Genomic DNA, 21,206 nt, shown 5'->3' with positions numbered 1-21,206 from the left:
CTGTAGATGCACCATTATTTGTTCTTAGGCAACTTCACAAGATCATGTAGTAGGCAGTGCTTAGTCACTTGATGTGCAGCATTTTAGCCAATAATAAATCACTTACTTGGATTGGATTTTAAGTCTGCCCCTTGCATGTGATTTGCTGCCTTTCTTGCCCATTTCAGTGACTTGCTCCCATGCATTTCACATCGGGACCAATTTGCATTTCCAAGGCTTGCTGTCTATAGTCCTATGGTGTTACAATGCACCGTTTGTTCGCATTACCCGGCATGCTGTTCTCCGGACACAGTGATGCTCCGGTAAACAAAGACTTTGCTGACTCACGCTGTGTCTGCAGCTTGCTCTAACGGGTAGGATGACGTACGTTGCTGAGGGACGCTTGAGACCATAAACCACACCTGGGACCATAATACACAAAAGGCGTGCCATCCAGGACGAAGTGTCACAAGCAAACCTCTGACAGCAGTATCAATGCATCCCGAAACAGTTAATAAACCAGTGGGAGGGTGCTTCTGCCTCTTCAGATTTCCTTCCTATGACCCACTTCTAAAATGTCCGGTATTATCTGGCAAGGAAAAGCTTGAGCTCTCTTTGGGAGACCTTTACAGCCCATTGAGGTGGATGGAAAAAACATTTAATCTGCCTGGAATTACCAGGCAAACGTGTTTTACACCTGAAAACCCGCTTCTGTCAAAGCAGGCGGTAAACAGAGCCGAGCAGACCCGTCTTACTGCCCAGTATCCCCCTTGGGCATGGCAAACACAACAGTGACTGTTCATAAATATCTCTGCCGAGCTGAGGGGGGGGCAATTTATTCACGCACGGAAAAAAAGGCTATTAATGCACCAATTCATGCTTTTCCAAATCACTAATCACTCTACATTTTTAAAATCTCCTAGAAGATGGAGGGACTGATTTTGATAATGGCGACAGGGGCTACTTGTAGCAAGATGGAAAATGTATTTGTGGTATGGCTGCGGGGCCTTAACATATAATATTACCTCAATACCCAAAAGTGGACCTCGGATTCGCTCTAGTAATCCTTATCTCCGTCCTTTCAGAGTGCCAAAGACACAAAGGTGAATAACACAAGGGAGTGTGCGTGTTACTGATGATGTGCACACAGTTGTGATTAAGGGACCTTCGACAGCTAGACAGTTGGTCCCATTCCCGCCTGGATGGCAGTCGGACGAAAGTCCGACTGCCATCATAATCAGGCCCTAAGTGCTGGTACTTAGCACCGAAATCCACCAGCTCAAATTAAGCACTGCTGTGTACTGTATGTTGCATTCATAAAATCGTTTTAAATATGGCCTTACGGGGAGCAGCTTCACCATTTGTAGTTTTGACCATTTCAGGGTCAGACGGTGTGAAGTTACCCACCACTTCTCTGATCCACATTAGTAGAGTCTATAATTCCAGCTCACTATTTAGGGATAGAGTATCTGATGAGTCCAATAACCTTGGGTTTTTACTGAAAGAAAAAAGCATACTCAGCTCCCACATATTCTACCCCAGACGAGTTAGTAACTCGCAAGGCTGACTTTTCAGGGTTATTTTCAATTTCTGAAGAGGTTTTTGTTTGGTTCTGGTTTTAAAATGTTTAATAGGCGGCATGGCTGAGATAGAGGTGCAGTAGGATGCAGATTAGTGTCCCTCCGGCGCTGCCACTCAGTAGCCTTGATTTATCGCCTGTTTCGGGGGCCATCCACCAGGGGCGGCTCTAGGCTCATGGCGGCCCTGGGCGGGGAGCGTAGGTAGGGGGCCCCAGAAGAGGGGGTCGGGGCGGAGCGGGGAGGCCAGTGAAGAGGGGGGAGTCAGGGTGTTTGGAAGTGGAACAGAGCCGAAGGCTGCCAAATCCCTGCCAGGGGCCACCACACAAATATGTATCCATTTCTCAGAGGATTATTATATTAAGGATATATATTGGTGTGGTGGCCCCTGGGGTTTGGTGGCCCTGTACAGGTGCACAGCTTTCACATGCCTAAGGCCACCCCTGCATCCACCCACGATCTGGATCGGCGAGTCAATGGAGGGGCTCAGGCAACTTGTGAGGAGAAACGCGCTGCCAAATTAGTGCCATAACATCGCTCCCGAGCCTCCGTGTGTGCAAGGCCTACGGGGTTCCGACTGTGGCCTGGGAGGTGGTGCGGCCCTTGTCGTGATTGCATGCTGAGTGGCTGGCCCACGTCAAGAGCATAGGACCCTGTGACATAACCGTGGCGATTGCTAGTGTGTGTCTGCCTGGTGGCGGTGAGAGCGCCTGATAGGGACGAGACACCCAACGCAGTCACAGGCCCGCGCTGGTAACACTGAGGAGCATGGCCGCCTGGAGGCGTGGCCGGTATGTATTTGGTCTCGGGGCTGCTGCGAGTTGCTTCCCTGCTCACCCTGTGCAGTGGCGCGAGATTCATGCGGCTGCCCGATGGTTTGTGCTCCCCAGATGGCGGCCCTAGCACAGTGAGGCAAAGGACGAGGAGCACGAGAACATGGCCGGGCCTAGATTAGGCCTACTCGGTCCGCAGATCGGCAGACAATGCATGCTTAGACCACTCCCCTGACAGACACCGACCACAGGAGCTCTGCCTGGTAGGTGATTAAGCTCCAGCGTGATGAGGAGTGCAGCGTCAGGGCTACAGCGAGATTGATCCGGCCCCTGGGGCTTGCTGCAATGGGGCCAGCGGGTGAGAAGAGCGGCTTCCTCAGGGCGGAGGGAGAAGCGGGTGGTGAACCGGCAAAGCAGCCGCGAGTGCTCTCACCCACCCAGCAGCGGAGAGAGCGGGCCTGAGGTGAGGCCTTAGCCGTCCATGAATCAGCGAACGGTGCTTGAGGTGCGGAGTGGGTTGCGGGCCTAGACTGGGGTGAAGCGATCCGCAGATCGGCGGAAGAAATCTCCCTGACAGGTGGCCCTGACAGATCACAAACTACAGGGACACGGCATGGCTGAGGATTAGAGTGCTAGAGGAGGGGATGGAAATTCAAATGGACCGGGTCCACCGTGTAGGCCTCCATCTAGGTAATAAAGCGCCTCCTCCTGATATACTAGTGGCAGTTCGGGCTGGACTGTTCCCATGAGGCACAGGGTCAGACTGATTTGCATATGGCCATGTCTGAACTGGGGTGGCAGAGTGGGCTAAAGAACGGTGATGGATTAAACCCAGATCTTTTGACTGGGTGTGAGTGTTTGATTCAGATGCTCCATCCATCACCACCCCCTTTTGTACCGCTTTGGGTGAAGGGCCGCAGGGCCCGGTAAGTGCAGTTGTTTGAGCCTAATGTGAATGCAGCAGCCCGTGGGCCGAATATGAAAAGTAAAAATGAGTTTGGTCTTGAAAATTGAAAAACCTAATGAGCCCCACTCCATGGTGAGAAGGTCGTTTTTATGCTTTTTTTTTTACTGTCCATCATGGCCACTGACAGCAAAAAAAAAAGCTAATCGACTGCCCACTCTAAATAGGGCAGGCCTGCCAATGGCTTTCCTGCAAAGCCCAATATTATACAATGTCAGAGACAGAGCCGTAGTGGACTCTGTAAAGAATATACTTTATCTGCCCTCCTCTAAATGAAGCAGGCAGATCAACACTGTGACAGAGAGGGTGCGGTACCCTCTCTGCCAAACTCTAAATCAGTGCCTTAATTTCTGTTAATTAGTTAATCAGTTTATTAGTTCGTTGGTTTAGCTTCTGAGCTTGGAAGCTCTCACTTCTAAACCAAGATTACAGACTCCATTTCACTCTTAGATTTAAGGATCCTGGACTGCTAGAGAAAAGTGAATAGGTATGTTCAGTAAGTACAGGAGTGCTGCCTCTCAAAGGAGGAGTCCGGGATCATCTTAAAGCATGAGGTCATGAATGACTTTGTAGTATCCTCAGGTTATGTCTTTATGTTCCCTTTCACCTTATAACTAGCTGCTCAGCCAGTGTGAGTGTTCCGTGCAGAATGTTAGTGTCATTGACATGAGTGGAATGCTTGGGTGCCTGGTGTGAGTGAGACAGTTGGGACGATGGGCTGAGCAGTTAGCAGGCTGCTCCTGGTGGGGCTTACTGTAGCTTCTACTTAAGGACTTAATAAATCACATCAAACTCAACTCGGCTATGTCTACTAAGTCTCCTAAACACGTGGGGCCAGCCCACTACAGACCAGTATAGATGAGCATTTCAAAGTGAAAACTACCACTCTGCCCTGTTCATGAATTAACCTATTGTGCAAACAGGCATTCTTTCCTGTATAGCCAAGAGATCAGTTCAGTCAGGCTGCAGTGATCGGCCTGAAGCCTTGCTTGAACTGCCATTGTAGTGGATAGCATAATAGGTGCTGCAGTACACTAGTGGCCCTGGGTGCACTTTACACACCATACACTAGGGACGTGTAGCTATGTTACATAAGCCAATTAGAAATAGGCCAATTTACCTTATTTAAAGGGCAGCACAGGCATTTCATTGGTGGTTAACAATGGTAAAGTGCATAGAATTGTAAAACAAGTCCAGCCAAAGACAAAAAATCTGGGTTTATCATACCCGATAGGAAGATTTCCTTCAAGACAGGTGAAGAGAATTAAGGAGAAAAATATTAGAGTTCACCTGTTGGAATGATGAAAATCCTCACACCTGTGCTTTGATTTTCACGGTTGCAGTGAGATTGCCAGTTTTGAAGGCGGGTTATATTTGTTGTTAAGAATATTTGGCAACTAAAGTTGTATTTTAACTGCTATAGCATATGTGTTATTCTAATATTATGCACTAGCCCAAAAAACATCAACCAATTAATTTTCTCCAAAATGATTAGGTCAGATCGATAGATTTCCTAATTCCCCAAGAGGAATCTGCAACCTTTTTAGAGAAAAGGAAAAGGAAACTTGAAGGTCTCTCTCACTCCTGGGGTGAAAGGGGCTCTGTTCATGCTCCACTATTGCTTCTCTTACACTGAATGGTAAACATTTCTTTTGCTCAAGTTTCAGTACACAGAAGGTGATCCTATTGTAGCTTTGTGTTCCTTTGATAAAGAATTGAGCAAAAATCTTCTCTCCCTCATTTGGTGCAAGCATTGTAACCACATGTGACACTGAGCACACCTAATTCAGAATTGACTCACAAAAGCACTGACCTAGTCTGTCACTTTAGGCTCGTAGAGGTAGGCATAGAGAGTGGTAGAGAGTACAGAGGTTAAGGGAATGAGGTAAAGGAAGGTGTATTGCAAGGAAAAGACATCCACATGGGGCAGGTAGGGACACTTTAGATGAAAAAAAGAAAGTAGTCATATTGAGATATATAGATAGGTAGAGAGAGATAAAGGCAACTGGGCAATGATAGAGTGAAATAAAGAGTCAGATTCTGGTGGTCAACCGCACATGCTAATAATTGCTGATTCCATCTCTTACCTCAACAGTTGTCTTCAAAATCAAATATAAGAGAGGACTGAAAGGGCTACTTGTCATGTTTGAAGTACAAAACCTTGCCCTGGGACTACGTCCATGAAGACTTCTCAAGTGACATGGGACGAATGCACAGAGGCTGAGTACATGCAAAGTACATACAAAGTATGTGCAGTAGTACTTTTGTGCCACTACTACACATACTCATAAATGCCTTTGTGGATCAGCCCTACAGTTTTGAATATAGATGATTGAGAAATGTTTTTCATATGTGACAAAAAATAGGAAGCCCACAAGTTGAAACATTAATTCAGAATGAGCCTTAAAATGATGGTGTTTGAGTATGTGAAATAGTATTGGAGGAGTACTACTTCACATACTTATAAATGTTTTAATCAATTGGCTTCATGGTATGATGTACCCTTCAGACTTCTAATCCAGCCAAAACCCACTTCGCCAATGCCTCAGTTTTCAGTCAGCCCAGCCATAACATTCCATTATGGCGTCACTCCATATCTTCACACTGACCCTAGAATGTTCCCCTGAGTGAAAACACATACTGCTACCCCACAGACAAAACCCCAGTCCAAAGGACACTTCTTTAGCCTTTAAATCAGGAATGCGATCTGTATGTACACTCAATCTAAAGTTGAAAGGAAGACATGGTCCTGCCACGACCCAGTTTCACTCCAGCCAAGCAGCTTCATAATACAGATAGTCACGTCTTCCAGACGCTATAATATAATATTGAGGCGGCAGAATAAAAAATATTAAATCTGTGACCAAATGGGATGTTTTATAGAAAACTCATACGGTTTTAGCTACTGTTATACAAAGACCAAGATCGCTCATAATAAACAGTTGGTTCTAAACCTAACATTAACGCTTGTGTTCTGTTGGTAGAGGGTGCCAGTGAGTGCTACTGGATCTGCATTACCTCAAGATACAACCGAAAGTACAACATCTCCTATTGGACATCAGAGTGCCCTTGTGGTGAGTGTCTTCCTAATTTCATTTTTCTTCTTCTCAACATCGAAGATTATGCCAATGTGTGCACATCTGTGTCGTTTTGGTCCATTTGAAAAGACTCATGCATGACCTATTCCTACTCCTAGAAGTCATTCTGTTTCAGATTATGAGCTGGGACTGATCAACTATCATTACGCTATTTTTCATGAAACCTGCTAGAGTGGGCCAATCCCACGTGCACTGCTGCCAGGTGACCAACACTCCCCGTCCCACTCGTCATTGTACGCCATTAGTTGCTGCTTCCGCTAGGATTCTGAGATGCTGCCGATGACCTGGTGGAGCAGTGGTTGCATAGAATAGCGGGACAGCGGGGGCACCGCTGGAAACGTTACCTGGCAATATTTGCGGTGTCCCGAGCAGGGGCAGAGCAAGGCTTTTATCAGAGTTTCAGCGCATTCCCCGACTGTTGATCTCACAAGGGGGCCTCTTTACCTGATGGGCTGAGATGAATGGTGCGGCCCAAAGAGGAGGAGCAGCGGCTGCATATCAGCACAAAGCAGCACAAAGATGCTGCAGCACTGCTCCTGATTGAAGGCACCGTTTTTTTCGGACTCAGTGGGTGAAAAAGGAAAAAAAAGAGGAAAGCAGGAGATTTTTCTATCATCGAGGCTGGGTGTGCCTTCCAGCGTGCATACGAGATCAGGGTCTGCACCAGAGGAGAGCCACCAGGTTTCATAGCAGGGGTAAGTACCTAAGCAAACGTAACATTTGTAGGGTGTCCTGGTTGCGGTTCACTTGTTGGCTTTTCTCCCTTAATTTAATCTGAGGCCGGAACAGGGGAAGTCTGCATTTCACCACAATGGGGAAGCATTTAAAAATGACTAACATGAGCGGCAATCTGGATACTGCTGTGGCCCTTAAAGCTAAAACACGATTAGCTCTAATGGAGATAGCATAAGCAAGAGCAGAGTGCAGTTTGAAATCCCACCAAGGGTCAGCAATAGTGTCAAGCCCTTACAGCTTGGAGGAACATATATTGGATAATAAAGCAGAGGCTGGACTTGAGGGGGGGCATAGGAAAGTGTCCCACAAGGGTTGTTGGCAGAGTAAGGATGGTTAGGGGAGGTATCCCCCTCACAAAGTGAGTCAACAAATATCCATATAGAGACCAGCCCGTCTCTATATGGCAGCAGATGACCAGGTGAAGGGGGCAGGAAATAAGGTCAACAAAGGGGAATAAATCCACCACAGGTGGATATCGATGAAGAAAACGTTGGCTTGACCCAAGGCAAGTCGAAAGAGTACCCGCTATTTGCAACAAGCATTGGCATAGCCAATAGGTATTGCTTTTGGGACCTTATAAGTATTTAGTTATGCAGCACAATATCCTTGGTGCAACAACATCAACTGTTACCTGGCTAAATACCTATAATTTTCCCAAAGGCGAGACCTATTGGCTATGCCAATGCTTGTTTAACAAATATATTCAAAACATTACTTTATTGTTGTTTTCATAGACGCTCAGGGACTTCATTTGGATTTGTGTTATCCAGGAGCTTCTTCTCACCTGAAACAATGAACACGTCCTCTATAAATATCTATGAAGCTTTTGATTTATTCTATAGAAAACAAAAACTTAACTTTAAGAAGGAACCCCAGGGTAAGATGGTGCTATAAAACCTAGAGCGACTGCGCAAATGGCAGATTCATATGTCCTGCAAATTCAAATTTAATTGCATTGCACATTTTAAATATTAGCCGAGAAAACAAGAAAACAGTGTTCATGCCTAAAATATTTCATATTTCCAATCGTATAGCCTGTGCTATTTCCTAGTGCAGAACAGTTACATTTAAAACGTCAATATTAACTTAAAGTAGATTTGGCTACTGGGTGGTTTAAAACACCATATAAACAAATAATTTCCCTGTCTAGTTCTCAATACGAAGTAGAAACAAAAAGCTCTCGGGTTAAACATGTTCTGTTTCATTACAAGCAGTAACAAAATAAGCACCAGGATTATTTTTTTTATTGACGGTAATATACACAAGCACTGCCACATAATTGAGGATAGTAACCGCACCAAAAGAATGTTGAATTTACAATAGGTCCATACATGGGCTTCCGTGCATTTCCTGTTGAATGTCAATAAATCGAACATTGAAAGTCTACATTTTTAGAAGTAACCCAAAGCAAATGTTGGCATAAAAGTTTGAAAAAGTTACATTTGGGAAGACGACAGGCTCTGTGCAACAGAAACCGCTTTGTGAAGCGATGCCACCAAACGCACAATAGATTTAATGGGGAAATCGCAAACAATTGTAACGTTGAAAATATTCTCTTTTAAAATGACAGCCACAATTGCATATATGCAGTTTACTAGAATTTAAAATTCCCAAGTCTGTATGCTCTTACAAGAACATTTAAAAATACATTTAAACTGAGAACCACTTGATTTCCCGGAGGCCAACCAATAGTACAAAAAGTACATTTGGCTGTACAGTGTCTTTGTGGATTCCAAGACTGTTGAGGTTTAAAGGCCACTCAAACCTTGTATTGAACCTTTTCTTGAATGTAATAAAGTGTAACGCATATTCTTGAATTGAATTATTTAATTCTTGGCATACTGCCAGGACATGGCATGTTAAATGGTGGCAATATTTGCGTAGTCGATATTCTGGCTACGATGTTTTTGCTGCCGTATATTTTTGTGCTCGATATTCTGACAAGCAACCTTTCGCGCCAATCGCATCAGTTTACACAGAGTAAACCAGAGGAGGCCGGTTAACGGTTTACAAATGCTCTAGAGTGACACTCCCTTTAATCACAACTTTTTGCCCGCAGTTTTTCAATATCTTCCTTTCCCGGAAGTCTTAGGATGTTTACAAGCAGGATGGGATGCATTAATGAAGACAGTCAAAGGCCCGCGTTGAGGGTGCATGAGGTTAAAGACTTAAGGGGCACTGTGAAAGGCGAAGCTGAGGCTGCGGAGGAAAGGAGGGCATGTGAGCAGGTCTTGGATGGGGCTTGGCAAGGTTCTGCCTTCAGCAATCCATACACTGCGGGTTTCTCATCAGCACAGCGCTGGAGTGATAGTACATGCGATATTATGCTAATTAAGATGGTATTTCAAACCCTGCACTTTGTACAATCCATCTGCTGATGATAGATTTATTAGTACGGCATGCAACACCCAGATGAGCTTCATGAACATACGAGACAGTACTTCAAGAAGCAGAGCTTTTGTAGAAATAGGAGCGGGGAGAAGCATACGGATGAGCGAAAAACACAGGGGAGAGAAGTGCACGAGGAAGACGGATAAACAACACGACGCGTCCGTGAAAGCGATCACGATCACGGGGACGCGCTCTGTGGTCGGGGATGGGTGGAGTGAGGTGCGCTGCATTGGAGGGGCGGAGCGCTTGTGCGCGTAATCGCAAGTTGGTGGCCGGGAAAAGCAGCATTTGGTTGCACTTCGAAAGGCCACTGACTAAATGTCTCGGCCAGGCTAGCGCATGCGCTGGATCAGGCGAGACCTAAAAAGGGGAAAATATTAACTGCACCGCAGGTACCTTCCACTCCCATTGCAACTGGGCATCCTCTAAGTATGCAGTCTCCTGTTCAGAGCCCAAAGCAGACCGCTTAGTTGCAAGATAATGGTACTCAGCAATTCCCCGCTGTCCTAAGCAAAATTTGGATGATTGTACATTCTTAGCCTCCTGCAGCAGTATCCGATATAAGCCAGCTAGATCAGGCGTTTCCGGAACTAGATGGACCCCAAGAGAAGCAAATTTGAAATCCGCAGCAAGGAGTGGATGCTATTGTGCAGTGGGATTAAAAGACTATGCTGAACCTTATTTTGACGAAATTAGAACATTAAAAGTAATGCAAGTAAGTGAGGTAGGATCCCTGAACAAAGGATTGTCTAAAATTGAATTAGCAGTGTGCAGTTTTCCCACAAGTAAGCATGAAACTTAGTCTAGGATCTCACACCTGGAGGAGTAGATAAATACCATGCAGCAACAAGTCAAATGAGCAAGGAAGGAAAAATGTTCACTAGAAAATAAGATTGACACGTTGGGAAATCATTAACGCCATTTCAATCTAAGCCTGGTAGGAGTTCCGGAAGGATGCTAAAGGGTAAAAGTCCTTGAAAGGGTAGAAACATTCATTAAGAAAAACTGTTCTACTGGAGTACATAGGAGATCTCAAAATCATGCAGGTATACAGGGTACCGGCTTAGCCATATCCAAACTCAAAACTGCCACAGACATTTTTGGTAAATTTTGTGGACTTTCGCATAAAAGAGCGGATTTTGACCAGAGCCGTTCAAAAGAAACCTTTCTCTACTGACGAAGTGCCTTGCAGTTGTATATTTTCTGATATTTCGGCAGCAGGAGCATGACGTAGAAAGGAATTCATAAAGTTATTATACTTGTTAAAAGCACAGGGCGCACAGACAGCAATTGCCCAACAGTCTAAATTAAGGATTATGGTGAAAGGGAAATTTCACATGCTTGCTAACAGAGATGAAGCCCAGGAGCTTCTGCAAAAGATTTCCAGCAAAAAAAAATGAGCGGGTAGTGGAAATTGAGTGTCATAATTGAAAAGTGAATAACGGGGATGGGTAGTTCACCCGGGATGCACAACCATGGCACCCAGGATTACTGCGGGAGGAGTATTGTGGGCTATTACCTTCTCATTTGGGACTGGGAGGTGTTGGGTGGAGGGGGTTGTTTTGGGAATGGGGGAGCAAGGCTAGTGAAAATAAGCCTAATCCTAGGGAGCAAATACATTTTGAGAAGAATTTTTTTTTAATAAAAAAGTGTTCAAGTGAAATAAGGGAACAGGGACAATGTGTCTTAAAGTTCGAATTATATCATGTAATGTAAATGGGATGTACAACAAGCAAAAGTATGATGGTTTAATTTGGTAGCTAACTTCCTTTTCTCCACAAGTTCTATTGCTCCAGGAGACCCACCTTAAAAGTAATACGCCAAATATCTTTGGGCCAGATGTACAACCCTTTTTTGTGGCTGCAAACAGGAGATCCTCCCTTTGCGGCTGCATAAATGTGTAATAGCATGTACAAATGCTATTTTGCGAGTCACTGACTCGCAAAATAGCATTTGCGACTCTCGCTATTAGGAAGGGGCAAGTTATCATCCTATGTACTAATGTTTTGTGACCGCATTTTCGGCCGAAAAACACTTGCAGTTTACCACCTACTTCAAGTAGGTGGTAAACCACTCGCAAAGGGGAAGGGGTTCCCTAAGGGACCCCTTCCCCTTTGTGAGTATGTGGGAAAACATTTTTTGAGAGCAAGCAGTGGTCCCAGAGACCACTATCTGCCCTTAAAAAAATGAAACTGAAGAGTTTAATTTTTCTTTTTTTAAATGCATTCCATTTTCCTTTAAGGAAAACGGGCTGCATGTAAAAAAAAACTGCTTTATTAAAAAATCAGTCACAGACATGGTGGTCTGCTGACCCTAGCAGGCCACCATCACTGTGAGTGCTAGCCATTCCTAATGGGGTCGCAAATTGTCTGCCTCATTAATATTAATGAGGCAGGCAATTTGCGACGCATTAGGAATAGCAAACAGTGTTTGAGGCACTGTTGTGCATTCCATTTAGTGAGTCGCAAATTGCGAGTCGCAAATTGCAACTCGCTAATTGGCAGGTCGTACATCTGGCCCTTTATTCCTAAATACTACTTTAAACCATACTTTGATTTGGCTGGATTGGAGGTAAGGCAGGTAGAGATTTATCTTGGACAAGGTGTTGAGTCAGAGGACATTCAAGTTCGGAGGGATGCCAATGGCAGATGAATCTGGTTTACAGCTACGCCCCGATAGTGGATGATCCTACAGCAATTATGCAGATAATCACATTGGCCATGGGAGCAGTGGGCCCTAAATTATAGGGGGTCATGCTTAATCTTATTCAGGACCTAGTAAGGGATGCTTTGAATAAAACCAGAAAACTATTGAACCAGTATACCAAATAAGTATTAAATATAATGAAACAGGATCATCAATTGATTGACCCATGGCATAGTGCCCATCCAGGTCTCTTGAACTATACTTGCTTTTTCCATCGATTTCAGTCCATTTCTCGTATTGATTTTTCTCATCTCCTTCTTTCTTAATTGTGTTGATTCATAAATGTGGGCTAATTCATTCTCAGATCACTAATTGGTTGGTATTTAGTTGGAGGTGGAGGCAAGAAAAAGAGAGAGGTCCAGGTGGCAGATGAATCATCTCCTTTCTCATCAGGAATGGTTGCTAAGTACCAAGAAATCTATAAAATTGTTTTTTCAGGTCAATAAGGGAACACCACTTTTTTCAGTTTGGGGTGCTTTTAAGGCAGCAATGCGTGGGCAGAAGGTGGTATTTATGGCCTCACTAGCTAAAAACTGGGTGGCTCATATAGATTAACTCCAATCTTCAGTCAATACTGCTCTTCAGAAGAAGACTTGGCTTTCTGGGACACATTTAGCAGAAGATACTCACTTGACAAAAGCCAAATGGGAGCTAAGGGAATTTTTAATTTGGGAGGAAATACAGAACTCATGGCTGTATCAGCAGCATGAGTACGAGGAAAGCCAGATGGTAGGTAAATTCCTGGCTTGGTCAACCAGGGTTAAGCAAGAATCCGCAATAATTTCTAATCTGCAGAAACTAGGGGCAGGGGCTGTAGTTTCTGAAAAGAACGAGATAGCTAAATGTTTAATGCTGCATTACAATAAATTGTATGCCACCAAATATGCGGCCTCGAAAGAGACAATACATTATTATTTTTAATCTATAAAATTCCCACAATTGACAAGCATACAATCAGAGGGGTTAGAAACGGGTATTAAAGCATTGGAAATCCAACAGCCCCTGGCCTCAATGCCTTGTGGAAAAGCTTGTGATAATGATGGGCTTCCAACAGAATTTTATAAAACCTTTTCTGAAGGATTAGTGCTTTTTTTTATGAAGCTTTTTAATTTTATAAAAGAAGGGGGTGAGATTCTGCCAATGTCAGTTTTGGTAAAGAAAGGGAAGAACCCTAGAGATGAGAACTCATATCGGCCGATTAGCTTATTAAATATGGATTTAAAAATGTTAATGAAAATTTGAGCTAATTGTATCACCCCGGTAGCCCTGAAGCTAATTCATAAGGACCAGACTGGGTTCGTGGCTGGCAGGGTGATGTAATCTAATACTGTTTTTTTAATTCACGCGCTGGATTTTTTTAATGTGAATCAGACGTCGGCATTGTTAATGATGGTAGATCCTGAGAAAGCATTTGACCTCCCCAACTGGGATGCTGTTTTTTATGTTCTTCAATGGTACAGTTTTCCTTCTCAGTTTATTTGTATGCTTTGTAATATATATCAAGAGGCTCAGGAATGGGTGAAATACATAGGGGAACTTGACAGGGTTGTCGCTTGTCCCCTGTTCTATTTACCTTTTATTTATCAAACAAACTTCTTGTAGTTAGGATTAGGGCTTACGTGGGTATTGAAACCAAAGACAACGGCTCAACCGGTAATCATTTATGGGGGCAAGTACTAGGGGAGTAACAATCACTCAGGAAAGGGAAGAAAGGAGACCACAAAAGGTTTCATTAGGAGGTAAATAATTTTTTGTAAGTAGTTATATCAGCACTACAATACAGTTTATGCAGAAGTAACCAGAACACACAATTGTGCACTGAATGTGCTAGTGATAGTGTACATCGCAGTGACACATGGGAGCATGCTTGCCCCACATTTTGCTGTCCTCTATGTCCATGACCTGGAAACCACACATATCCTGTCTGTCCAAAATCCCCTTTTTAAACAAATCAGTCTCTGGCATTGTTATGTAGATGACATTCTCCTACTCACAAATACTTCTGATGTCAGATCCAAGGACCTCCAATTATTTGACCTAACCCTCCATGCTGAGGATGGAGAAATCTGCAGCTTTTTTCCGTAAACCGACTGTGCGCAACACACTCCTGTTGTACTCCAGCTACCACCCACGTGGCCTACGTGACTGCTTACCGTACGGACAGTTTCTCTGCATTAGGAGGAACTGTAAGTGGAAAAAAGACTATTTCCAAGAAGCTGCCATTCTTTCTGAAAAATCTACGAACCGTGGCTATCCTAAATGCTTGGTTTCCGATGCTTGCAAACATGCTTGGTATAGCCACAGAGAAGCCCTTCTATCACCCTCCCCCAAGCGCACAAACTTGTGCATCCCTTTTGTGTCAACCTACAGCCCCTCAAGCAATAAGGTCAGCAAGGTGATCAAAAAGAGCTGGTCTATACTCAGGACTCTTTCCAGGAACCTCCCCTTTTTTCATACTAAAGGGGCAACAATATCTCAGAAAAATTGGTTCATGCCATTACCTGGCCGGATAATAAAATTGATACCCACTCTGTGACCTCACTCTGGGGCCTACCTCCTATCTTAGGCCTCTACCAATGTCAATCCTACTCGGTCTGTGACCTCACCTTTAACACTGAGGTATTTGCAATAGCCTATCATATATTTCAACTTTCCAATTGCGAACTTCCAAAGTGATCTATGCAATATGTTGCCCTTGCAATCTAGTATATATTGGTCAAACCATTCAAATGATCAAACAATGTATCTCTCAACACAAGAGTTGTATCAGATGTAGCATTGAGGCAGCCCCACAAGTCTCACACTAATGAGTAAAAAAACATTCTGAAACTGACATGGTGTGGCACGTCATCGACCAACCGAGACTTCCTCTCTGGGGCGGCAATCTGCAATTGCTTCTTAACAAATGTGAATGCCGTTGGATCGCACGATGTGACTCTGTCAACAACGGTCTTAACACACAATATTGTTGAATCGGTCTGATATTTTTCCCCCCTATTTTTCTCTTATTTTGTCCAAGTACTGCAAATGCATCTTTGATGTTTGTTTTTAAATATTACATGTCCCTTGTTTTGAGTCTATAACCATATGGACCCTGTAACCATATGGACCCTCTAAATTGAAGCGCTTTCCTTCTTCTGTCCTGTCACACCCACCCCCCGCCCCCTCTTTTCCCCCCGTTTCGATCTACCCCTCTGTTGTAGACTTATGTCCAAACTTGCGTCATACTATGTACCTATGTTGTGTAATTGTCACAGACCTTGCAATCAGAACTATGTCTTTAATATGTACTTTTAACCTATATAAATCACTCAATTTAATGTTGTCAGTACATTAACATCTTAACATCTTAGGAATCACTATGAAGTCAAAATATTATCTAAATAAAAGTAACTGTATATTATGTCACATCCTTTATCGGGTGCTTTCTCTATCGCCATCTTACTAATGGCGCTTTTCACCTTTTGGTTCCCCATGGGGCACGTCACTCTTTAGTATTCCATGTACTAGTTGCCCATATACATGGTACCCCCGTCAGGGTCGAGATCCTTCTTCGGCAATTCACACGCTGACCGATCCAAGCACTCCTGGCTGATTTGGCGTGGCACTTCATTCGCCCGTCCAAACGCAAGCTTCTAACCTACTGAGCCGCATGCACTCCCAGATCTGTTCTCCCCAATAGGACCTCTGGCCTCACTGCACTAAGGTAAGCTGAGGACGATTTCATCCCCAATGCTGCCAGTGTAGCTGCTCCGCACGCCGGCTAACCACATACTATCACTCTTCTTATCTCCCCAGTTATGGTCTGATTGCATAGGACCAAAGTACCCTGTAATTCTACTCTGCTTTAAACCTCTAACTCAGCTGCATGCACACATTGATCCCCCCTGGACCGCTGGCCTCGCCACAAGAAGATATGCTTTGGATTGTTCACTTGCCCACACTGCCAGTGGAGCCACTCCCCAATCCGGATAACCCCACACTTCATTTTTCTTCCAGTGACGGTCCGATCTCCTAGGACCAAGGCACCCTGCGAATTCATTTAGCTTCAATCTTAGTACTTGGATTGCCCTGTACTTCCATTGTACCCATAATTATCCCGTAATTTCTCCTGTCCTCTGACTTTGGCCTCCTTGGCATTCTCCACTTTCCCAATTGTAGGTTCACCTTAATTAGCACGGTCTTTTACCTCCTTATAGATCTAACCAGGAATTGCCATCTACGCATTCGCCTTCAGGCTCCAATTTCTCAATACCTTCTGGATCTTTTTACCACTACCGTCACAGGTAGTTTTCAGCTCCCACAATTACTACCTCTTGATTTATTCTCTTGAAATCTGGGCCTCATTCTACTTTCTCTTTATACAGCACTACTCTAATAAAGTAACCCTGTCCTGATGAGGACCTGGAATTGAACAGGGCGAAACATTGTTGACTATTCAGCATATACTTCAAGTCACTGTGGTCAACTTAACAGCCCTAACGAAGAAATCCTTACTCTGTATATAATCCTTATTGTTTCATTGACCCCTATTTCAGTCTCTGTATATAGTCCGTGCACCGCTCATGCTGTTCTTCACTCCTTTGTGTCATTGCACCGTTCCCCATCACTAGCATGTTCAGTGCACTAATATTTGTTCTGGTTACTTTTGGATAAACTGTATTGTAGTGCCGATTTTACTACTGACAAAAAAGAATTGAATTCCTAATGAAACCTTTTGTGGTCTCCTTTCTTTCCTTTACTGAGTGATTGTTACTCTCCTAATACTTGCCCCCCTAAATGATTACCGGTTGAGACATTGTCTTTTGGTTACAAACTCCACCGGGTCCCAGCTGGGTTAACAGGAGTACTCCTGTTCTTCGATTCCAACGTGGGTATTAAGGCACCAATAGTGGGAATGCCTAAGCTTAAACTATTTTCCGGTGACCTAATACTTTACCTTAGGTCCGAAGAGGAAAACATTAAAACAACATTGAAAGAATTTGAGCAGTTCCAATTGAATGGGCGATATAAAATTAATCATAGAAAAACATAATTGCTTTTATTTAATACTTCTCTTCACACTCTTCCTCTTAACACTGAGCTGCAGGCTTCCAATTCCAACCCTATTCTCTATTTGGGGATACATGTAACTAACCGCTATACAAAAATATATAAATTTAATTATGAAGTGATGATGAAAAAGATCAGAGGCTTACTGAATAGATGGTCACTTCTCCCCCCTACAATAATAGGACGAGTTGCTTTGATACAAAATGTCTATCTTACTCTCGTTAATATTTCCTTTTATGAATGTGCCAATTAAAATCAGTATGACCTGTTTTAAGGAATTGGTGGCACCTTTCCAACTGTTTATTTTGAATAAGAAGGTCCTGAAAGTTCAATTTTCAGTGTTCCAGCTAGATCCAATCGGGGAAGATTGACACTACCTCAGGTAAGCACATATTATGAAGCCTCTCTCATAGACCTATTAGTTGAGACAGTGGATGCCAAAGGGTCTTTATATTATTTTTTGGTAGTGCGGTTCTTAGAAAAAGTGTTCACTGCTCTATCTAGGATTGCAAAGAAGGATTGAGCCAGAGGTGGGTGCGGCGTTCTTTAGTTTTAGGCAGAGTTTGCCATTAGATAGAGGGGCCAAAACATTCATCTCGATTGCCTCTTTTGTTGCTTGATCTTTGATTTTGCAGAATTAGGGAGGCCTTTGCAAAAAGGGTAGGGGGTATCAAAAGATTTATGCCCACATGCATCAAGGTAAATTGCATTCGCAAACGGTGCGAATCGCAAAATTCGGCCGTTTGCGAATGCAATTTCCTTTTTTGGGATGCATCATGTTTTTTTATTTTTTCGCAATTTAAGGAATCGCAATTATGTTGCGATTTCTTAAATTGCGATTGCATTTAAGAAATCGCAATTTGTGATTTCTTAAATGCAATGCATGAATATTTTTTTTTTGCGAATTCGCAAATAGAAAGAGATAAATTACTATGACAGTTGAACTTCATGGTAATTTTCTAAAACTTTCAAAAAGGCACAAAAGTGCATTTTTTAAAGTTTAATTTTACACACACACATGCCCTTGGGGCATGAGTGTGTGAAAAATGTTCTTAAAGTAAGATTTCAGGGGTGCACCCTTGAAATAGCATTCTCATTTTGCGATTCCTTAATTGCGAATCGCAAAATGAGAATGGCTTCCCATTCATTGGGAAGGGATTCCTTAATTGCGATTCGCAAATTGTGAATCGCAATTGAGGAAAATTAAGGAATCGCAAAAAATATTGCGAATTTTTATTTCTTTTTTTTTAATGCATAGCATTTTGCGATTTCTTAATTGCGATTCCTTAATTTTCGCAATTAAGAAATCGCTAAATGTAACAAAGATGCATGTGGGTGTAACTGCTTTTCTGGCAGTTCAAGGAGGGAATAGAAAATACTGCAGCATAAGTTCTGGAAAACAAGACTGGATACCATTTTTTTTTTTTTTTTTTTTTTTTTTTTTTACAAGGATAGCCTTGAAATGAATAGTATCTGTATCTTAGGCACATCATGCACTTTGGTTAAAGGTTTTCACAAACAGGTAGAGAGTGGAATCCGGAGTGATGCACTTTATTTAGCCGGTAGAACAAATATTGTTTACAGGAATGTTACATTATACATATTCTAGCCACATTATGCACTTTGTTGAAAATGTAATAATGTAATGCATGGATGGTAGAAATTTTAGTATATTCCTAGTCTTAGGCATGTCAGCACATTTTTTTGAAAATGCTTAGTCATTTGGATATGATCTATTTTAATGTCCATATGAACACAATAACTCAACTAATGATGTTCACTGTCGATTAAATAATAACTAGTAATTCGAAGTATTATTGATTGTTTCTGCTTAATAAAAAAACATTTTAAAAAAAACCCTACTTGATTGATTTGACACCCATCTGCCTGTTCAAGGGAATAAGATATCTAGTAGACGACACAAAAATATCTTAGTAAGAGTACTTAATGTTAAACATTGGGGCACATTTTGATGCAATGTACTTGTATTTCATAGTGCGTACTTGTATTTCACACCCCTGGCTACTTCCAATGGTTGAAGGTGTCCACCCTTTTATATCACATATCACTACATCCTTCCTGCTCTAGATATGCCCTTTGAAAAACAAGTCTTACATTGAACGTATCTGGTTTCTAACAAGTCATATAAACAATCAAAAGTAGAATAACATACTGTACCTTACATGTTTGCCCGACTTATCACAAATAATGACTAATATCTGTGGCCTAAATATTGTTTGACAAACTTTTTGTACTAAGTGTCATTTACAGAAATATCACCTAATTGGAGTCAATAAATAATATGTCAGTATAGCCTGCTACCAAGACACATATAATGGTTGTTAAAGGCTGAGCATGAGTTGCAGCTCTGGCTCTATGATGAGGGTGAGTGCCCTTAACAACTGTTAAAGCCCGAGACAGAAGAGCTTTAACCCCTTCCCTGCGAGCAGCGCCGCCGTGCTGGTGACGAGCTCATCTTGTTATGAGGCACAGCGGAGCTGCACTCATGACGAGCTGAGCTCGCCACACCCGTTTTTAGAACGTTCAGCACAGCGGGGAAATTATGCCCGTGTGCGAACGTTCCAACGGCTGTGACAAGTTTAGCTCGTCATGAGTGCAGCTCAACCGTGCCTCATGACGAGCTGAGCTCGTCATTAGCACGCAACGGGTTAATACTGTTAGAACATTCCACCCACTGAGGGCATAATATTCTCTATTAAAAAGAGAGAAACTTAAAAATATTGGAACGTTGAGCAGTTGGAGCAGAAGGTGGAGACGAGTTAAGCCGGTGGCAGTGGCTGACTCTATCTGCTTTGCGCTGTGTATCACAAGTATCGCACTGCGAGCGCTGAGTTTAGAGCGTTTTTACTTTTTAGCGATTGTTATGCTAAATTTTAAAATTTCACAGTGTATCTTGTTATATGCTTTAAAATCTGATTGCACTTCAATTCTGGGCTGATTGGATAGCTCAGGGGTCACTCACTTACTCTACTCCCGCCCAGGTCTGCCGCGTACATTCTGGGCGTTTGATGCGGAGGGTGAGGAGGAGCCTAGCACTTCCGGGCTCAGTGCTGCCAGGTCAGCGCTCTAGCTGCCCCTCCCTCCCTATAAATGTGTGTGGGCCTGCGACCGTGCAGCGGACGCGTGCAGCGGGCGCGACGGAAGCGTGCCGAAGTCGAGCCAAGGGCTAGCCCGTCTGCGCCCGTCCGCGGCCAACCGGGGCTCGGTGCCACGACCCCTGGCCATTCCAGGCCCACCCATATACAATATGGAAGACAGGATCTGCTAGATCTATGCCCATCGATTGAGGCACCGTGTTGGCATACAATGGAGGCTACTAAACTCCAAAACTGCTCCATGTGCCCCTTTAAGAACTTAAGAGAACCTACTAGTGAAGCAGACAAAGGGAGGGTACAAGGAGGCTTGCTTAATTGTAGATCACTTAGCAAACACAGCAATCAGATCTGGGACCTACTTGAGGATGAGGAACTGGATGTACTCTTCCTAACGGAGACGTGGCTAGGGGAACACTCCGACCCTGAAATCATAGAAGCCATTCCACCGGGTTATTCACTCTCCAGATTAGACAGGAAAGAGGGGAGGGGCGGAGGGATTGCAATTGCTATCAAGGCTCCGCTGGAATGCACTCTATCGCCCTTGCAGATTGATAACTGTGAGGCTGGTCTGTTTACCATTAAGCTTGGACCTCAACACTCTGTAGCGAGAATCCTTGTCTACAGACTTCCAGGTAGGCTCTACGATTTTAAAACTAGCCTAGTGGAAGCTGTAGCTCATCTAGCCATAAGGAAGAGCAGAATCCTGGTATTAGGAGACTTGAATATCCATCTTGAAGATGCACTAGCTAAAGAGGCAAGTGACATCAGGCAAGAACTACAGGCCTTACAACTGGAATTAAAAAATAGTTCCCCGA

The 21,206-nt window shown here is 43.4% G+C and overlaps 1 protein-coding gene across 1 annotated transcript in view; it reads left to right on the top strand.

The window, feature by feature from the left end:
* LOC147747647 (ferric reductase 1-like) overlaps positions 1 to 21,206 on the top strand; it is a 400,432-nt gene that overhangs the window by 171,732 nt on the left and 207,494 nt on the right. The window contains exon 7 of the mRNA XM_086954577.1: positions 6,278 to 6,367. Coding sequence (XP_086810703.1) covers positions 6,278 to 6,367 — 90 coding nt within the window. The remainder of the gene's footprint in view (positions 1 to 6,277; positions 6,368 to 21,206) is intronic.

This window comes from Lissotriton vulgaris, chromosome 1_1, assembly GCF_964263255.1.
Source record: "Lissotriton vulgaris chromosome 1_1, aLisVul1.2, whole genome shotgun sequence".
Classification (NCBI taxonomy): Eukaryota; Metazoa; Chordata; class Amphibia; order Caudata; family Salamandridae; genus Lissotriton; species Lissotriton vulgaris.
Note: the sequence above shows the minus strand (reverse complement) of the source record. Positions and strands in the feature narration are given on the sequence as shown.